The following is a 16542-nucleotide window of genomic DNA, read 5'->3' as shown; positions in this document are numbered from 1 at the left end:
GCTCTTAAAAAGAATCCTGATTTTTGTCTCCGTAGGTGATTTTTTATGATAGTGACTGGAATCCCACCGTGGACCAACAGGCTATGGACCGGGCTCACCGGCTTGGTCAGACTAAGCAGGTTACTGTGTACCGCCTCATTTGCAAAGGCACCATTGAGGAACGCATCTTACAGAGAGCCAAAGAGAAGAGTGAGGTAAATGTCTAAGCTAAGTTCTCAACTGTCTAGAAAACATGTCCAGTCCAACTGGTTTGACATGAACGCTTCCCTAAACTAATTAATAGTATTCCACAGCAGACACAGGTTATTGGATAGGAATATGGAGACATCATGAGGATTTAATGTTTGTGCCCAGGTGGCCTTTGGTCTTCAAAGTAGAGCAATCAAATATCCTATCAAGTATTCATCTGTTCCTGTTGTAGAGCTTTTTTTGCACAGTTTCCGTTGTTTAGTGTTGGGCATTTGCTATCATTATTTTGACAACGGACTCTTTGCCATCTTTAACAATCGTACTTGGGGAGCCAACATTTGTATTCTTCCAGTCCAAGCCTCACAACGTTTATCAGACAGAGCTTTCTTTTTCTAGAACCTTTGTCCATGACAACCAATTGAGCTGCATCACATTTAAAATGTAATAGACAAAAATAGTTTGGGCGACCTTAGATCAGGCTTAATTTTCAAGTCTATTGGTGGTGCAGTGGCTAAAGCCTGATCTATGGTCGTCCGTATCAGCAGACACGCAGAGCCCAATTTATCTTTTTGTGAGAATAAAGACCGGTCAGAGGTTTAGGTAGGTGACACCCCGGGAGAAAAATGTAAGAGTTTAAATGCAGACTTTTACTCAGGAGCTAGGAAACGCATGGTTTAAAGGGATAGTTCGGTTTTTAAGACATGAAGTTGTATGGCATCTACATCACCAGTGTAATGCAATCCACAATGACTTACCTCCGACAGCGTCCTGTGAGCAGAGTTCTCGTCCAGTTTTGGTCAAACCGAAAGTAGTCCGGCAGGTTTCTAGACCCAGGAAAATAAAACGTTTCTCTTCCCAAAACATTATGTGTTCAAAAGAGTGATATATTTGCATCCCAAAACCGTTGTAGTGGAAAAAGTCACACCTCGTTATCACTTGGCCCTATTTTCAATACGCTCGATAATGCAATCTCACAGCTAGAGTCTACCTCTTTGATTCGCGAAAGTTGATTCGCGAAAGTTTGATTCACCAAAGTTGCCTGAGAGAAACGTCCATCACAGGAAAATGATGCTTTATATCAATCAATTTTATCAAATGTTGTCTCAGTTTTCATCGTTTTCCTGTGATGGACGTTTCTCTCAGGCAACTTTGGTATCTATATCACTCTTTTGAACACATAATGTTTTGGGAAGAGAAACGTTTTATTTTCCTGGGTCTAGAAACCTGCCGGACTACTTTCGGTTTGACCAAAACTGGACGTAATTAGGTTATTATAACCTACCCTATGTTTTACCAAAGTAACAGCCAACAACCACACAAGACTATTATAAATGACACTTCATGCCTTTGCTAGATTCATCTTCAAAATGATTTATTGGTCCCCAGCAAAAGCTTACTTACCCTATTCTTAGGTTGCTAGCATAGCATGGCCGTCATCACCATTACATAAACAAGCCCAGAGTGAGAGGATGCACATTGGCCTGCAGTACGAGCTGAGGGTTTGGTGGAGACAGACGATTTGATTGGCTGATCATGTGTCTGGATGAAATCTGTTCTGTCCTCTTGTTTATGAACTTAATCTTTCTTTACATGTTTCATGTTTCATGTTCAAAAGTAGGTATGGCCGGTTCCATGGTTCATGCACTTCACCATGCAGTGGTCAAGCAAACACAGCTGAGCTGTTAATTATAATAAACATTCTTACTTAAATAAAGTCCACTGAAAAGTTATCCACACAACACACAGCTAGGTCCACTGTTATTTCTGTTATGAAGCATAATGCTTTAATAATTGGCTATTCACGATGAACTAGTAGATAGCTAGTTAGAGATTAGCCTGTCAAGGGTTGCCAGACTTTTTTAAAAGACACCACATATCAAAAACACAACATGGAGACTGAATAGCAAACTCAAATGTTTTGAAAATCGAGATGCATCGATAATCGTTTTATCGGTTTAGAATTGATAATCGATAATCGGTTTAGAATCGATAATCGGTTTAGAATCGAATCGTTGACCTCTGAATCGGAATCGAATCAAGAGGTGCCAAGAGATTCCCACCCCTAGGAAGTATACACATATTAAGTATTATTTATTTTTTGCTAGCCTTTGAAATAATCACCGCTTGGTGTCAGTGGAAACATTTCTAAACTATGAATTTGGTATTTGCATTAGTTTGAAATCAAATCAAACTCAAAACAAAGTGGGTGTTCTAAACTGTTGTCATGCAGAATTGTTCTCTTACTTTTGTGACTGCTCATCTGAACACCTCCGTTGGGTTTCCTGTGCCTTAGATCCAGCGAATGGTGATCTCTGGAGGAAACTTCAAGCCAGATACACTTAAGCCTAAGGAGGTGGTAGGCCTGCTTCTGGATGATGAGGAACTGGAGAAAAAGTGTGAGTTAATGTTCTCTGTTTTTAACCACAGCCTGCGACTCTTTTGTTTAACAGCATAAAGTGGAATTGATAAAAGCAGGAGAAAGAGGAAATAGATTGTTGTTGTTTAAGGTCTTTCTTAACTGTAATATTCTGTATAACATATCAAGAATACATGTAACCTACTTTAGTGCATTCTTGTTGTTAGGGTGACTGACTTGTCTCCCTCTTGTTTTGTGTAGTACGTATGAGGCAGGATGAGAAAAGAACACAGGAAGAGAATAGTAAAGTCAAAGACCGCAAAAGGAAGCGGGAAAAGTACGCCGAGAGGGTATGCTTTTGGAATTCTGCTTTTGAACAAAGACCTCAAAAAGATACTATTTTTGATAGAGTTCTGTATTCTTATTCTTCTTCTGTGGTTTGTTTCTTGGTCACTTGGCTGTCATGCAGAGGAAAAAGGAAGATGAGGTGGATGTGAAGAGGAGGAAGGAAGGGGTGAACCTCGTCATTCCCTGTGCTCCCTCGGCAGACAATTCCAATTTATCAGCTGACGGAGATGACTCCTTCATGAGCTTGGATATGGACTCCGCCATTCCTAGCCCTTTTAGCGAGGTAGGGATGAGAAACAAACAAGGCTGAAGCGAAAACAGAGAGAAATAGAATTCATCTTTCTAAGTTTGTTAATGGTATGAAACTGCTAACTGGTTAAAAGGTTAAGGTCTGGTATTTAGCATACACTTCAATCCAAAACGAAGTACATAGGCACCCTGCAGTGGCTTGGAGAGTGGCGTCGCTAACCACTGTAAAATTGTGTCCACTGTAACCACTGTAAGGCTGTGTCCATGGCGTCTTTTTTACATTGTTATCCTATAGAGGAGACCGTGTTTTCAAAAACATCCTGAGCGGGTTTTTCTTTTAACGCCACTTTTTCCTGCAGATTAGGCAATTTTTTCCTGGTTGAAAAAAGTCCAATCGTTTCTGTCGTTCCAGTAATTTTCTACAGTTTCTTGACAGTTATTGAGGTGAACAGACACAGGTCTATCTCTGTGGGGTTCTTTTCCATGTAGTCATGAAGACCCTTCTAGTTACATTATGGGCCTGTCACTTTCACAGGGATGCATGCCCCATGGAAATACATTGTATAGCCGTTGCCGGTTATAGCTCTCTAACTCAATCCTGGACCGATTTAGATCGTTTTTGTCCCTAGTAAAACATTTTACCCAAAAAGATGGGAAAATAGAGCCCAGGTAAAAAAATATATAACATCGCAGTTGAACTGCATCACCCATATTAATTTGTGGAACTCCTAAAACTGGACAGGTCCTCAGAGTAGAATGAGTTGTTATGGTAACAAAAGACACTCAACTGCTTTTTGGAACAGCATTTTTTACTATATGAAAAAGCGCTCATCAGAAAAAGTTGTCTAGTTGTCTATTTATTTTTACCATACAATATTGCAGTGATTTGAAAAGATCAGTAGAACATAGACATGATCATTGCATGGTGTAAAATGAATACAGTTGTTATCTCAGTGGTTGACATCTCTCAGAAAAAAAGATCCATCAGTGTGGTGGAACATCTCGATTGATCATGGTCTGATTTGCTGATCACCTTTGGTGTGCTGTGTCCTAGTTCTGCTCCCTCTGCTCCCTCTGCCCCGTCCCACTGTCCTGTGTCTTGCTCTGTCTCTGTAGATCTCTTTGAGCAGTGAGCTGCAGCCGGGCTCCATTGCTCCAGATGAGAGCAGCAACGACATGCTGGTAATTGTGGATGAACCTGTGTCCTCTGCACCACAGTCCCGTGCCACAAACTCGCCTTCCTCAGTCACTGGCTCAGATAACATTAACGGTTTGTGTCAAGCACATACATGTTCCAGGGGGGGTGGAATGGTTATTAAGTTAACTGTTGTTGCTGTCTGCCAGCTCAATTTACTCAGAGGATGTCTATCTCTATTAAGTCAACCTACAATAAAGGTGTGTAATTAAATATTTGTATGCACTAAATATTCAACTTGTTGACAGACTTGGGGCCCATGCCCCTCTCTGCAGGGTGTCATTCTGTCCCCCCAACCTTGTATGAACTGTATATAACACAAGTTCTAAGCAGTTTATGCACTGCCTACTTGAGAGAGTGTTAACCCCTTTGCCTATCTGTAGCCTTACATGGTTTCAGTCAGGGATTGGCCTTCTCATATAAAGAGTTGTCCATGTCCTATTCTCTCTGACATTAAGTATGTTTGATCACCCATCGCTCCACTGTTTTCATCTGGTCGAGAACAGACCACCCCAAGTCTACCAACATGTCAAACCAACATGTCAAAAAGTATGGTTATATTTGGCAACTCACCAATCGGATTTATTTCCAATAATGTGTTATGAAGGGTGAGAGCACTGGACAAAACTAAGACTCCGCTCAGAGAGAGCGTTATGCAACCTGCCCTGCCCTGCCTTTTTTGATGAAGCCTACTATTTAAAAAGAAGAGCAGTTCACTGTGATGCAACCACAGAATCAATGTCCTTAGCCTTACTGTACATTTTTTGGCTTTAAACATCTGGGGTAGGGTGGGAGGTTCCAGGTGTAAGCAGGAGCTAAAAAGAAAAGAGCCTAAAAACAACATTAAACTTTAACACGATTCTGAATTTAACAAGGAGCCTGTGGAATGAAACCAAGATAGGAATGATGTGCTGTATTTGATCTGCACCCCATTCTAGAGAGTTGCAGTAATCCAAATGAAGGCATTAATGTCTCCAAGTCCTTCAGCGATGAAATTGGTTTTAATTTGATAATTGAACTGTGTTAATTTGCAGTAATCTAGAATTTGTGAGTGTCTTGATTGAAGCCTACAAAATTTCAGCTTGAGAATCAGTGCATTAAGTATTGTTGTCTTCAGATGAGGTTTATTGTTTTGACTCCAAATTGACAGATGATGTTGTTGCATTACAGTCTTTTATAATGTCGTTGGTTGGCAGGAGTTTCATCCCAGGAGATGTCAAATACAGGCAAGGGGAAATGTGGACGGAGTCGTGGACGGCCAAAGGGGTCAGGAGGGATGGGGAAATCCTCCATGAAAGGACGTGGACGCAAATCAACCGCTGGCAGTGCAGCAGCCATTGCAGGGGCTATGGCCGGGGCAGCAGCAGCTTCAGCAGCGGCGTATGCTGCCTATGGGTTTAGTGTGTCCAAAGGTGAGCTACGCTCATGCAGAGAAACATTATACATAAAGAAGTAGTAGTGCTAGTGTTGTATAGTAGTAATAGTAGTGTGAAAGCTTAAATGGATTTAAAAGATTTGGATGTTTTTTAATGGATTTAAAGACCTGTCCTTCTTAACCCTTATTAATTGAACCGTATTCTTGCTCAGTGTGTGGAAATATTGAATCAATATTCATTTAATATGTTGGTATGTATTTTGTCCTGCTCCAGGTCTTACCTCATCAGGCCCTCCCCAGCCCTCATTGACCAGGACATCAGCCATACCATGCCCCGCTACAAGCAGTGCCTCTTCTGCTGGACCCAAGACTGGCACAATTTCTCTTGGCCCACAGCATGTGACACACAGTAGCTCACATACCCATCACAACTCTGCCAGGAAAGGCAAAGGGGCCAGTGGCGTATCATCTCAACAGTAGGCAAAGCAAGAAGGAATGCACTGGACTAGACGTTACCTGTTAATATGATTTGTCAGATGTCTATATTAGAAAGTCGACTCAGAAATGTGTTCCTGGATAAACAGTTTAAGGAGTATCAAAAACCATCTTCACACTTCTCAGCGAAGCTTGTCCACTTGGGTGGGTGCACCCAAAAAACACCAGCTCAACTCTGAGGGCTATATTTAGGATCACAACACTGCTCCTTTGAATTCTGTGCTGTTGGTGTAAAAAAGTCAAATATGTTCAGATATGCATGCAATGCAGGACCAATCAGGAGTCAAAAAAAGAATCTATGCGAAGCGATTTGTCATAAGAAATGCACTACACAAAATATCTAACCATTTACATTTTGTATAGATTTATCTGTTGAATATTTGGTTGATGTAAAATTATTAACACCAGTCCAAGTCGATTTAGCAAAGGGCTTGATAATACATGACCATCATAAAAGCAGTTTTAAGGTGTCCCTAAAAGGTACGTTGTGGGTTCATTTTCCTTATTTTCCTTCCATCCAAATAATATTTATCCTTCTTTAAAAGATCACTTCAGACCTCTGGTGCATTCTGTCACTCATATTTCTTCCTGTTACAATTCCATTTCAAGTTAATGTTTCAAACTATTGAATATTACTTCAACCTATTTTATTTAAATTGAACTTTTGTCAGGTGAATTAAAAATGAAAAGTCCTGTCTGTCTTCCGGGTACATCCTCTGAAACATAATGCATTTAATGATCGACATTCTCATTAAAGTCCTGGAAAAGAAAACTGATCAGGCCAGACTGCTTTGACAGCCCTTCTTTGTGTAGATAAAATGTGTTGTGATAACAGCGTCAACAATTTAAATACTAAACCGCTGTTTCTGCTAATTCAGAATTAAAATTATTTTATAAGACTCAGAAAAGTTTTTGCAGAAGGTTAAACATTATAACGTTAATAGCTGCTTGATCAGTTATTATTTAACTGATTGTAATAAATTAACTTGATGTACATTGTATTATATGTTCATTGTTAAATTATGACTTATAGTTGCATTGAAACCATTTTATTTTAAAATGTGTGATTATTTGTGAGTTGTTATATGTTCCTGAAGTTTCAAGCAGCATTTTTCTACTCATAATGAATTTGATATCGCCTCATTTAGTCAAAAGTGCTCGTTAATATGTGCCCTTCCAATCGTCTTGTTTACATCCCTTAGTTGTCAGTATTTTTATATACAATTTTGCATTGATTTAAAACCAGTCCACTACCTAATCTCTGACATTGTTTACGTGTAAGGCATTCTTGACAAAAGCCCATCTTTGTCTCAGCCTGATGTCCAATCAGATGTACTGAAGAGGGGTTTTGGCAAACCATTAAATTGGCTTTAAATAACTAGTGCATTTGCATTGTAAAGGTTGATTCATGCCAATGGGTTGTATTTGGAGTATGACATTGTCTGAACAAACCTATATTCATTTATTTTTCTCTCTGCATTTTAAGTTCTTGCTCAAGTTGTTTTATTGAAACCCTCAGCCCAAACTTGTAATATTAAATTAAACTTGCCCATTTCAAAGGCCATAAGGATGTTGAAGATTCTAGCTCTTTGAACATATTTTGATGTTATAATTGATTTACATAACTATCCAGTGGAATCTACTATGTAGACGGTACAATTACAGTATGCCATTGCATGTTTGTTGGGTTTTGTGATTAAAAGGTAGGGTCATGTTTTCAATATGCCTGTTTCCCCCCTGCATAGTTTGCTGAAGGATGCCCTCCCCATTCCAATAGAGCCACAATCACCAATACAGGACGTATTTTTGGATTTATTTTCTCCATCCACATGGCAGGAATTTTGAACACGTGAAACCGTTCCTGAACCAGTTTTGACAACATTACTGGAGTCATGCCATTATAAGTACAATACTCATTAAATACATACATAAAATCATATGGCCTTTCAGAGCTCGGATGGATATGCACACAGAGGACACACAAGTATCAAGTCACATCACATACTACACAGAACTGTTTTAAACCACCATGGCATTTAAGCTTACAGAACAGCTGCAGGCTTTTGGGGTTTGAAGAATATTAAGGAGGGTCACAGCAGCCGTTTCGATAGAGAACAGATGGGTGTCCTCTACGTCTGGACAGGTGGTCTTCATGAACTCGGCCAGGCGACTCAGGTATTCAATGTTGTGCCCCGATTTCCCTTTGCAAACAATTATCTGGGCTGCAATTTCCTCTGGACTGGCTGGTCCCAGGTAGATGGGATTGTCAGGGGTGGCTATGTAAACCAGGGCTGGGACGGGTGGCAGATTTTGGTCACGGGGGAAAAATTCCACCACTTTGGTAGTATAGCCGCCCCGCACGGCCTCCCTCACGTTCAGGTACTTCAGGCACTCCTCCATTTGGGCGCCGACTACCTCAAAGGCCACGCCCCATGTGCACGCCTTAAAAAAACAAAAATAAAAATATTGAGTACATAAAAAGACAGTCAACATGCGCATTATTTATTTAAATGGCAAAGCCTTAGCATCACTAAAAGTCAGCTTTTTACATTTGAATAAGCTTTTTCCTATATAGCGTATTTGATTAAGCAAAAGCCACTTACGTCATCATCTTCAAGGAGCGTCACAACTCTTCCGGGCTGCGGTCAAATGTGGAAGAAAAACAAAATTTAGCATCACGTTCATACTGTTACCATGTCAACACCCAACTGAATTCAGCACACATCTGACAATTTACCATTTTATCGTCTCCACGATGGAAGTTGTCCCCGTGCCAGAAACGTCTTTTGTAGCCCGTAATGTACCCGACCTTGCTTTTCTTGTACTTGAAGTCTGGCTTCCATACTAACGAGCCATATCCGAATATCCATAGGCTGTTTTTCCCCAATAAGATGTCTTGAGGCTTCATTATGGATTATCTGGCTTTTAGCGAGGTGACGGGATTCAGCGAAAATACTTAACAGAATAAGCGTAGCAGACAGATTAACTTGCCAGTATTTGTTTCCTTCGATCGAGAAGGAGAGGTATAGGTTGGCTCACCGCAATACCGCGGACGGTATTAGAGCCCAACTGCTTAGCAGTTGTAAAGATGGAAAGGTAAACGTTTTGCCTTGCACTGTGCATGCCTATGCTTATAGTTGCTCCATGCTGAATTAGAAAAACATACTGACGGGTGACTCCGAAGTCGAAACTAAATTAAAAAACGAGACCCCAGCCGTTAAACCAGTCCTTATTCGCCTAATCGAATTCGCCACACTTTCAACTGTAAACCAAAGTTGCCTGCCGAAATAAACACCCCAAAATGCTGCTCGTTTTAGCACATCCACGCACCGCTTCTTCGTCTGATCAAGAGAAGGATGATCTCCTACTCTATATGACAATTTTAATACCACACCTTCTTTGTTGTGGCCAATTGCATTTCAGTAACAGGGGCTGTCGATACTTCTTTGCGAATCATATTCGCTTGTTAGTATGACGTGTGAAAGGCCAACCATTTTATTATTTTCATTGGCTCAAATATTGTGAAAACTAGACCCTCCCATCTAACCGATTGGAGAATGTCTCTGTAAGGACCAATCAGATTCTTAGTTCATGTCGACGTCAAACCGGCTTGCATCCGATTATCTGTAGGCTTGGCTGATGCAACCATCTGCGGCATTTCAGGCACAGTGAAACAACAGACGCGATTGCATCAGGCAGTGTGCTAAGGGGGAAAAGGGCAACATGTGCAGCATGTGCAGCAGCAGTTTCCTTGATACATTCATATTATTCGGAGGACAAGATGTGTTGTCTCCTGTTATTAGTAGGCTATTGTCTTCCAATCTCTGCTAAATATTTCTGGTCTAACCATCTTGTCTTTACCCTATAAAAGGCAATACTTAAAACGTTATATTTTTTATACTTTATATATTATTCAAGTGGGGAATGTACACAATGAGTAGCCTACAGGAGCTAATATTCTTGAACTATCCCTGCAATACACACGTTGTGTAGGCAGACATTAAATCAAGGGATATTTAAGACTAACTAACCATGTCAGTTTTATTATTAATCCCGTTATTATAGATTAATTTGGCAACAGGCACTTTTTAAAGGCACCCAGTGCAACTTTATGTAAACATTCAATGAAAAATAAACATTCAATTTATAGTCTTTTTTACACGTAGTAAGTTTCAATAACTCCATACCGTTAGCCTACATATCGACATTCAAGGAGCAAAGATGAGATGTCGTCGTGTGGTGAGAACTGATAGAAAATCGTAAACAACAACAATCGCCGGTGGGGAGAAGCCATTTTTCCATTGACTGGAAGCCTGCTTTATTTATTGTAGGTTACAAAAAATAAAGAAAATGGCGGCGATTGTTGTTGTTATCGATTTTCTATCAGTTCTCACCACACAACGACGTCTCATCTTTGCTGCTTGAATGTCGGTATGTAATGGTATGGAGTTATTGAAACTTACTACGTGTAAAAAAGACTAGAAATTGAATGTTTATTTTTAAGCCTCGAAAGTTGCACTGGGTACCTTTAAAACCAAGAAAAAACACAAATTGGAGGGTGGGGCTGAATACATAAAGAAACCCCTGGGTGAATAGGAAACAACTAAATGGGTTTCAAGATTAGTTGTAAAAGTGGAACAATTGTTGACATGTCAACCACTGTCATATTACAACACATACACACAGAAGGCCTACATATAGAAAAACTCTTCCAAAAACATGCAACTGAAAATTCACTCAAGTTTTCTCAGGACCCCAGAGTTGTAGATCAGTATTTTTATTACTTATGCCAGCAAGAATAGATTAAATGTCCTTTTGTGTTTTCCCTACTGCGCTTTCTGAAAAATGCAAGGATGCAAGTTTTACACCGGGTCAAACAAACACAGTTTGAACCTTGTTATCACCTTTGAGCTCACCCGAACATATGCAGACTAAGTGGTGTCAGCACCTAATAATCTAAGAAAAACACACACAGAAACACAGAAAAGGCATGTTCCTGCTTACATAAGCACATGCTTCAAGCAAGGTAATAATTAATTGTTACAGCCACACGTGTTGTGTTCTTTGTTTACCACTGTCCTTCCCTTTCTGTAGCTCCGCCCAGGTTGTACCCCTGATTGCCAGATGAGATGCACCTAGCAAGGTGATCAAGCAGGAGTTAAATACTCCAGTTTCCTGCTGCAGGGGAGAGGCTTCTAGCTTTGGGACATCTTTTTGTTAGATCATCATCATCATCATCATCATCATCATCATCATCATCATCATCATTTGTTGTTGCTTGCTAGCTAAGTTGTGCTTTTGACTGGAAGTTACCTCAGTTTTGAGAACATTCTAAGTAGGTAGCCGATGGACAGACTAGTGAGTCTTGCCACTTTGTTATTTTGCCTTTTTTATTTTTGGTGGTATACCTGGACGTGGGTACGTTGTTTGAGTGTGGCAGTAGGCTTGGTCTTGGGTCTGCTGCCTTACAGAGATTAACGTTTAAAGAAGCCTCCCGGGGCGCCACTGAAGACTAGCAAGGATAGTGAGACATCTTGTTAGGCAGGTTGGGATGCCTCTACAGGTTGTTTTCAGACATTTGCATTTTGCCCAGCAACAGTGTGATCTTTCAGTGACCTACTGTTATTTGGTCATTTTGTCTTGTGAAGCTGTGATTTTTAAAATGGTATTGAGAGCAGTAACTAGTGGTGCGTGACCTTTGAGTTTTGGATACTGCAATCCACATTAAGGGTCACTGTTTGGTTGCAGCTTAGGTGTAAGTTGGCCAAAAATTTGAGTGTATGTGCGACCCATTTTTTGTTGTAGTTGCAGTCCACGTTTGGTTGGGCCACTAATGTATTGCTGCTCTTATGTTGTGTGTTTTTTTTTTTTTTAATTGCAGCTAATCAGTTGTGTTGTACCCATTTTGTTTGTGGGATGTGGTTACTCCAGGGATCAGGGGTCCGTTTGGCTTAGGACTGAAGCTAAGTTAATCAATTGTCCTTTTACCACGTTAAATGTTAAGTGTTAAGCATGTGTGATCTGGGGCAGAGGTTCACGCTGCCGGTTAGAGCCTGCAAGATTGCTAGTTCGATTCCCCTCACTTCCTTCATCGGTGTAGTTTTACATTTCCTTGTAAGTCGCTTTAAATAAAAGCGTCTGTTAAATGACTTAATGTAAATGTATTAATAACAAATGCAATAAATTGAAGCAGTGAAAATACAGTCTGTGTGTGTTTCTCTTATTATCATGAGTCCATCTTAATCATTTTTTACAATAATGATATAATATGCTGTACTAGTAACACTGTCATATAATTATGAGTGCTTTGTTCTCTGCATCACCGACACTACAAAAATTTACCACTCGCAAAAAAGCGAAAGACAGTCAATGTCCGACTGTGGTGTTTGCAATAAATGACTCGAGAAGGTCTTGTAAATTAATAATTCCTTGTCGGCTGAATCAGTAGCGCTCATACAAGAACTCATGATGGTATAATGGATCTTGGCGATCACAAAGAACTCTCTCCCAACGCTAACTATCTAATAGGCCTATCGGTCAATGAGATTCCTCCTTTTTCCGGGGGTGTGGCAAGCTTATCCAGCTACACTTTTTTTAGCCTGCGCTGGAGCAGGTTAGTGCTAATTGATATGCTACTATGGTGATTTATCGAAAGTTGCTTCGCCGAACCAAAAAGAGGGGCGTTTTTTATTTTAGCCTGGAAATTAGCTCGCTAAACCGCTTAGCGAGCTACGTCGAATAGGGCCCAGTGGATCTTGGATTGGAAGGCCACACCCGCTACATAATCAGGTCACTTTGTGTGTTGCTGGTTTCTCACATCCATCACAGTAACTTGTGTATGTGGTTGAAGACCACTTGGGCCCTGTTCGGCGTACAACTGAAGCTAAGATAATTAATTTAGCTCGCGACTGGAGATTAACTAGCTCGCTAAATGAGAACAGGCCAAGCCGGTCTGGCGACGTGCACTAAAATAAAAAATTGTCTAGTTAAGTTATCTCGTCAGCTAAATCGCGCGTGCACGTCCTGCTTCAAAAGGCAGGAAAGGTCGATCACCAAAACCATGATTTTTAATAGTCTAAACTCAAAGAAAAAGAATCATTTTTGTCTCCGCTAAGACAGGATATGACCATGAATGCGTTATGAAGAATTCAAGACCATAATCATGTCAAAATTCAACACTGCCGCGGCAGTGACACCAATATAAGAAACTGTGTATAGGCTGACTAATCCGTGATATTTTTTCCGATGAGGAATATGTGACTTTGGTGTAGCGGTTAGAGCTCATGGATTGCATACAACAAATCGCTGGTTGGCCCCCCCTTCGCCTCCGTAATAATTGTGGTTTTACATCTCCTTGTAAATCGCTTTGAATAAAGCCGTCTGCTAAATGTGAATATATTAATAAGAAATTCAATAAATTGAAGCAATGCAAATAAATAGTGTTTATTTCTCTCTTCTTATCATGCATCCACCTTACCATCCACATCCACCATCCACCATTCACTACTGCACAAAAATTAGACACGTTTGCAAAACTAAACGTTTGCAATGATGTAAGTTAAAGTAGGTAAAACAACTTTAGCCAATATCTCCGTAATGGAGATGGGTTATGTGCTCAAATTTCCTGGGATCAAAGAAAACGTTAGTAGGCTATTCATGTGCAAACTAAAAATCACGTCTCAGGCTGCGAATGAAAGTTATTTCGGGTTTATCAACTCTACCAATGTCATATAATTATGAGTGCTTTGTTCTCCGCATCGCCGACATTACAAAAAGTGAAGACATTCAATGTTCGATGGTGGTGTATGCAATAAATGACTCGAGAAGGTCTTTTAAATGAATTATTCCTTGTCGGGTGGATCGGTAGCACTCATACAAGAACTCATCATGATGGAAAAATGGATCTTCTTGGCGATCGCAAAGAGCTCTTCCTACGCTAATCAAACTATTAATATGACTCCTTGTCAATGGGATCCCTCCTTTTGGCGTGGGTGTGGCAAGTTTAGCCAGCTAAACTTTGCTTAGCCTGCCCTGGAGCAGGTTAGTGCTAAGCGATTAATTACCATGGTTATTGAGCAAAAGTTGGTACGCCGAACTCGCTAAAGCGGTGTTGTCTTTTTTTAGCCTGGAATTTAGCTCGCTAAACCGCTTAGCGAGCGTCGCCGAACAGTACCCTGGTGTCCATTTTGTGTTTTGGTAGTGGCAGTTTACTTTGTTCTCTGTGTGTTGTTGTTGATGTGGCAGCAACTTTGTAGTTGGTCTACTTGTTGTGACCCTTGTTGGTTTGTGGCTGTTGCACTCCACTTTGTGACAGTCACTTGTGGTGCTTTGTATTGTTGTGGGTAAATGCAGTAACTAATGTTATGTTTTGTTTGTTCACATCATGGTAGCCGTTTTGTTAAAGTGGGACCCACTTGTATGGCTACCTGTTTTTTGGCTATCTTGCTGACTTTGTGTCAGATTTTGTTTGTCACCGGCAAGTTTTGGGATTTCCTCGCTTAACACCTTTTTTTGTAAGAAGCAGTCCCTATTTATTTTTTATTTTTTAAGAGTGCAATGATTAAACAGTGGTACAGTCACAGTGAACTTGTTAGTCTTATTGTATTCGACTCACTGTTTATTCATTGTTCTAAGGGTGGGGGTGTTACGGCCACATGTGTGTGTGCTTTGTTTACCACTTTCCTTCCCTTTCTGTAGCTCCACCCAGGTTGTGCTCCCCCTGATTGCTGGATGAGATGCACCTGGCCAGGTGAGCAGAGAAAGACTCCAGTTTCCTGCTGCAGAGGAGAGTCTTCTAGCTTAGGGACTGCTGGTCTTGCTGCCTCTCAGCCTGGGATTTTGAGCGTAGTTTGTTTGGATATGGTATGGTCGACTTCCACACCTACGCTGACGTCACCCAACTCTACTTCTCCTCCAAGACCATCACCTCAGTCACCCACTCCATTCTTACAACCTGTCTCACTGGTTTAAAATCACGGGTGCAACAGAATTTTCTCAAACACAACTGCAATAAATCTGAAATACTCATAATCAGCCCTAAACACCTCACCCACTCAGCCAAGACCTTCTCCCTCAACATTGATGGCTCCATCATCACCCCCTCCACCCAGATATCATCCTCAACCCCACCCTCTCTTTCCGACCCCACGCCAACCACATCACCAAAACTGCCTTCTATCACCTGAAGAACATTGCACGCCTCCGGTCCTCCCTGTCCTTTGACACCACCAAAATCCATGCCCTCATAACCTCCAAACTCGACTACTGTAACAGCATCCTCTATGGCTCTCCCAACACAATCCTCAAAAAACTTAAATATGTTCCGAACTCAGCCGCTCGACAGCTCACCTCCACCCGCCGCTATGAACACATCACCCCGGTCCTATGCAACCTCCACTGGCTCCCGGTCAAGTACAGGATAGACTTTACAATACTACTCACCACCTACAAATTCCTAAACAAGCTGTCCCCTCCCTACCTTTCGACCTCCTCCCCCTCTACGCCCCAACCCATTCCCTAAGGTCCGCCAGCGCAAACACCCCGAAGACCATCAGAACCAAGCACCGGACCTGGGGTGACAGGGCCTTCTCAGCTGCTGCACCCTCCCCATCCACATCCGTCAGGCTAACACCCTACCATCATTTAAACAAGCCCTCAAAACTCACCTCTTCAAACTCACCTTCACCTGCTAACCCCTGCTCCCTACCTTCCACTACCTGACTCATATTCCGCACAGCTTTTATTTTTACTAAAATGTTCTTTTTGTTTGTTTTGTTTGATCCCCTGTCTTCCTATTTTTTGTTGTTGTATTATTTGTTTGTCTTTGCTCTATATAATGCGTCTTTAAGTGTTAAGAAAAGCGCTATATAAAAAGACATTATTATTATTATAAAAGAGGACGCTGGCAACAACACACTGGTATAAACATGCAAATAAGTTTGCTGCAGACATTGAAGGACCCCAACCTCCTCAGAAAGTAGAGCTGTCTCTGACCCTTCCTGTAGAGTCCATCAGTGTTGGCTGACTAGTCCAGTTGTCCAGATGAACTCCTAGGTATTTTTAGATGTTGATCACCTCCACATTGACCCCCTCAATAGAGACTGGTAGCAGAGGAGACTGAGAACTCCTGAAATCCTCCACCATCTCCTTGGTCTTAGTGGTGTTCAGCTGCAGATGGTTTTGCCTATACCACTGCACAAGTTATCCACCAGGCTCCTGTAGTCTCCCTCCTGCCCATCCCTGATACAGACCACAATAGCAGTGTAGTCAGAAAACGTCTTGATGTTGCATGACTCCGTGTTGTAGGTGAGGTCAACCAAGGGTGAACAGGACTGG

The 16542-nt window shown here is 41.2% G+C and overlaps 2 protein-coding genes across 2 annotated transcripts in view; one reads left to right on the top strand and one right to left on the bottom strand.

The window, feature by feature from the left end:
• Positions 1-7585, top strand: part of ino80 (INO80 complex ATPase subunit) — a 31948-nt gene extending 24363 nt beyond the window's left edge. The window contains exons 30-36 of the mRNA XM_080833594.1: positions 36-194; positions 2483-2585; positions 2807-2895; positions 3015-3176; positions 4259-4412; positions 5534-5749; positions 5987-7585. Of these exons, the coding sequence (XP_080689720.1) occupies positions 36-194; positions 2483-2585; positions 2807-2895; positions 3015-3176; positions 4259-4412; positions 5534-5749; positions 5987-6192 (1089 nt within the window). The 3' untranslated portion in view covers positions 6193-7585. The remainder of the gene's footprint in view (positions 1-35; positions 195-2482; positions 2586-2806; positions 2896-3014; positions 3177-4258; positions 4413-5533; positions 5750-5986) is intronic.
• A 418-nt stretch (positions 7586-8003) lies between these two features.
• chac1 (ChaC, cation transport regulator homolog 1 (E. coli)) lies at positions 8004-9537 on the bottom strand. The gene is made up of 3 exons (XM_080833066.1): positions 8945-9537; positions 8811-8846; positions 8004-8649 (listed from the first exon to the last, which is right to left on the bottom strand). The coding sequence occupies exons 1-3, from the start codon at positions 9113-9115 to the stop codon at positions 8227-8229; spliced, it is 630 nt and encodes a 209-aa protein (XP_080689192.1). The 5' UTR covers positions 9116-9537; the 3' UTR covers positions 8004-8226.
• Positions 9538-16542: the final 7005 nt, after the last annotated feature.

This window comes from Sprattus sprattus (genome assembly GCF_963457725.1).
Source record: "Sprattus sprattus genome assembly, chromosome: 2".
Lineage (NCBI taxonomy): Eukaryota > Metazoa > Chordata > Actinopteri > Clupeiformes > Clupeidae > Sprattus > Sprattus sprattus.
The sequence above is the reverse complement of the archived record's forward strand: the minus strand, read 5'-3'. Positions and strand labels throughout refer to the sequence as shown.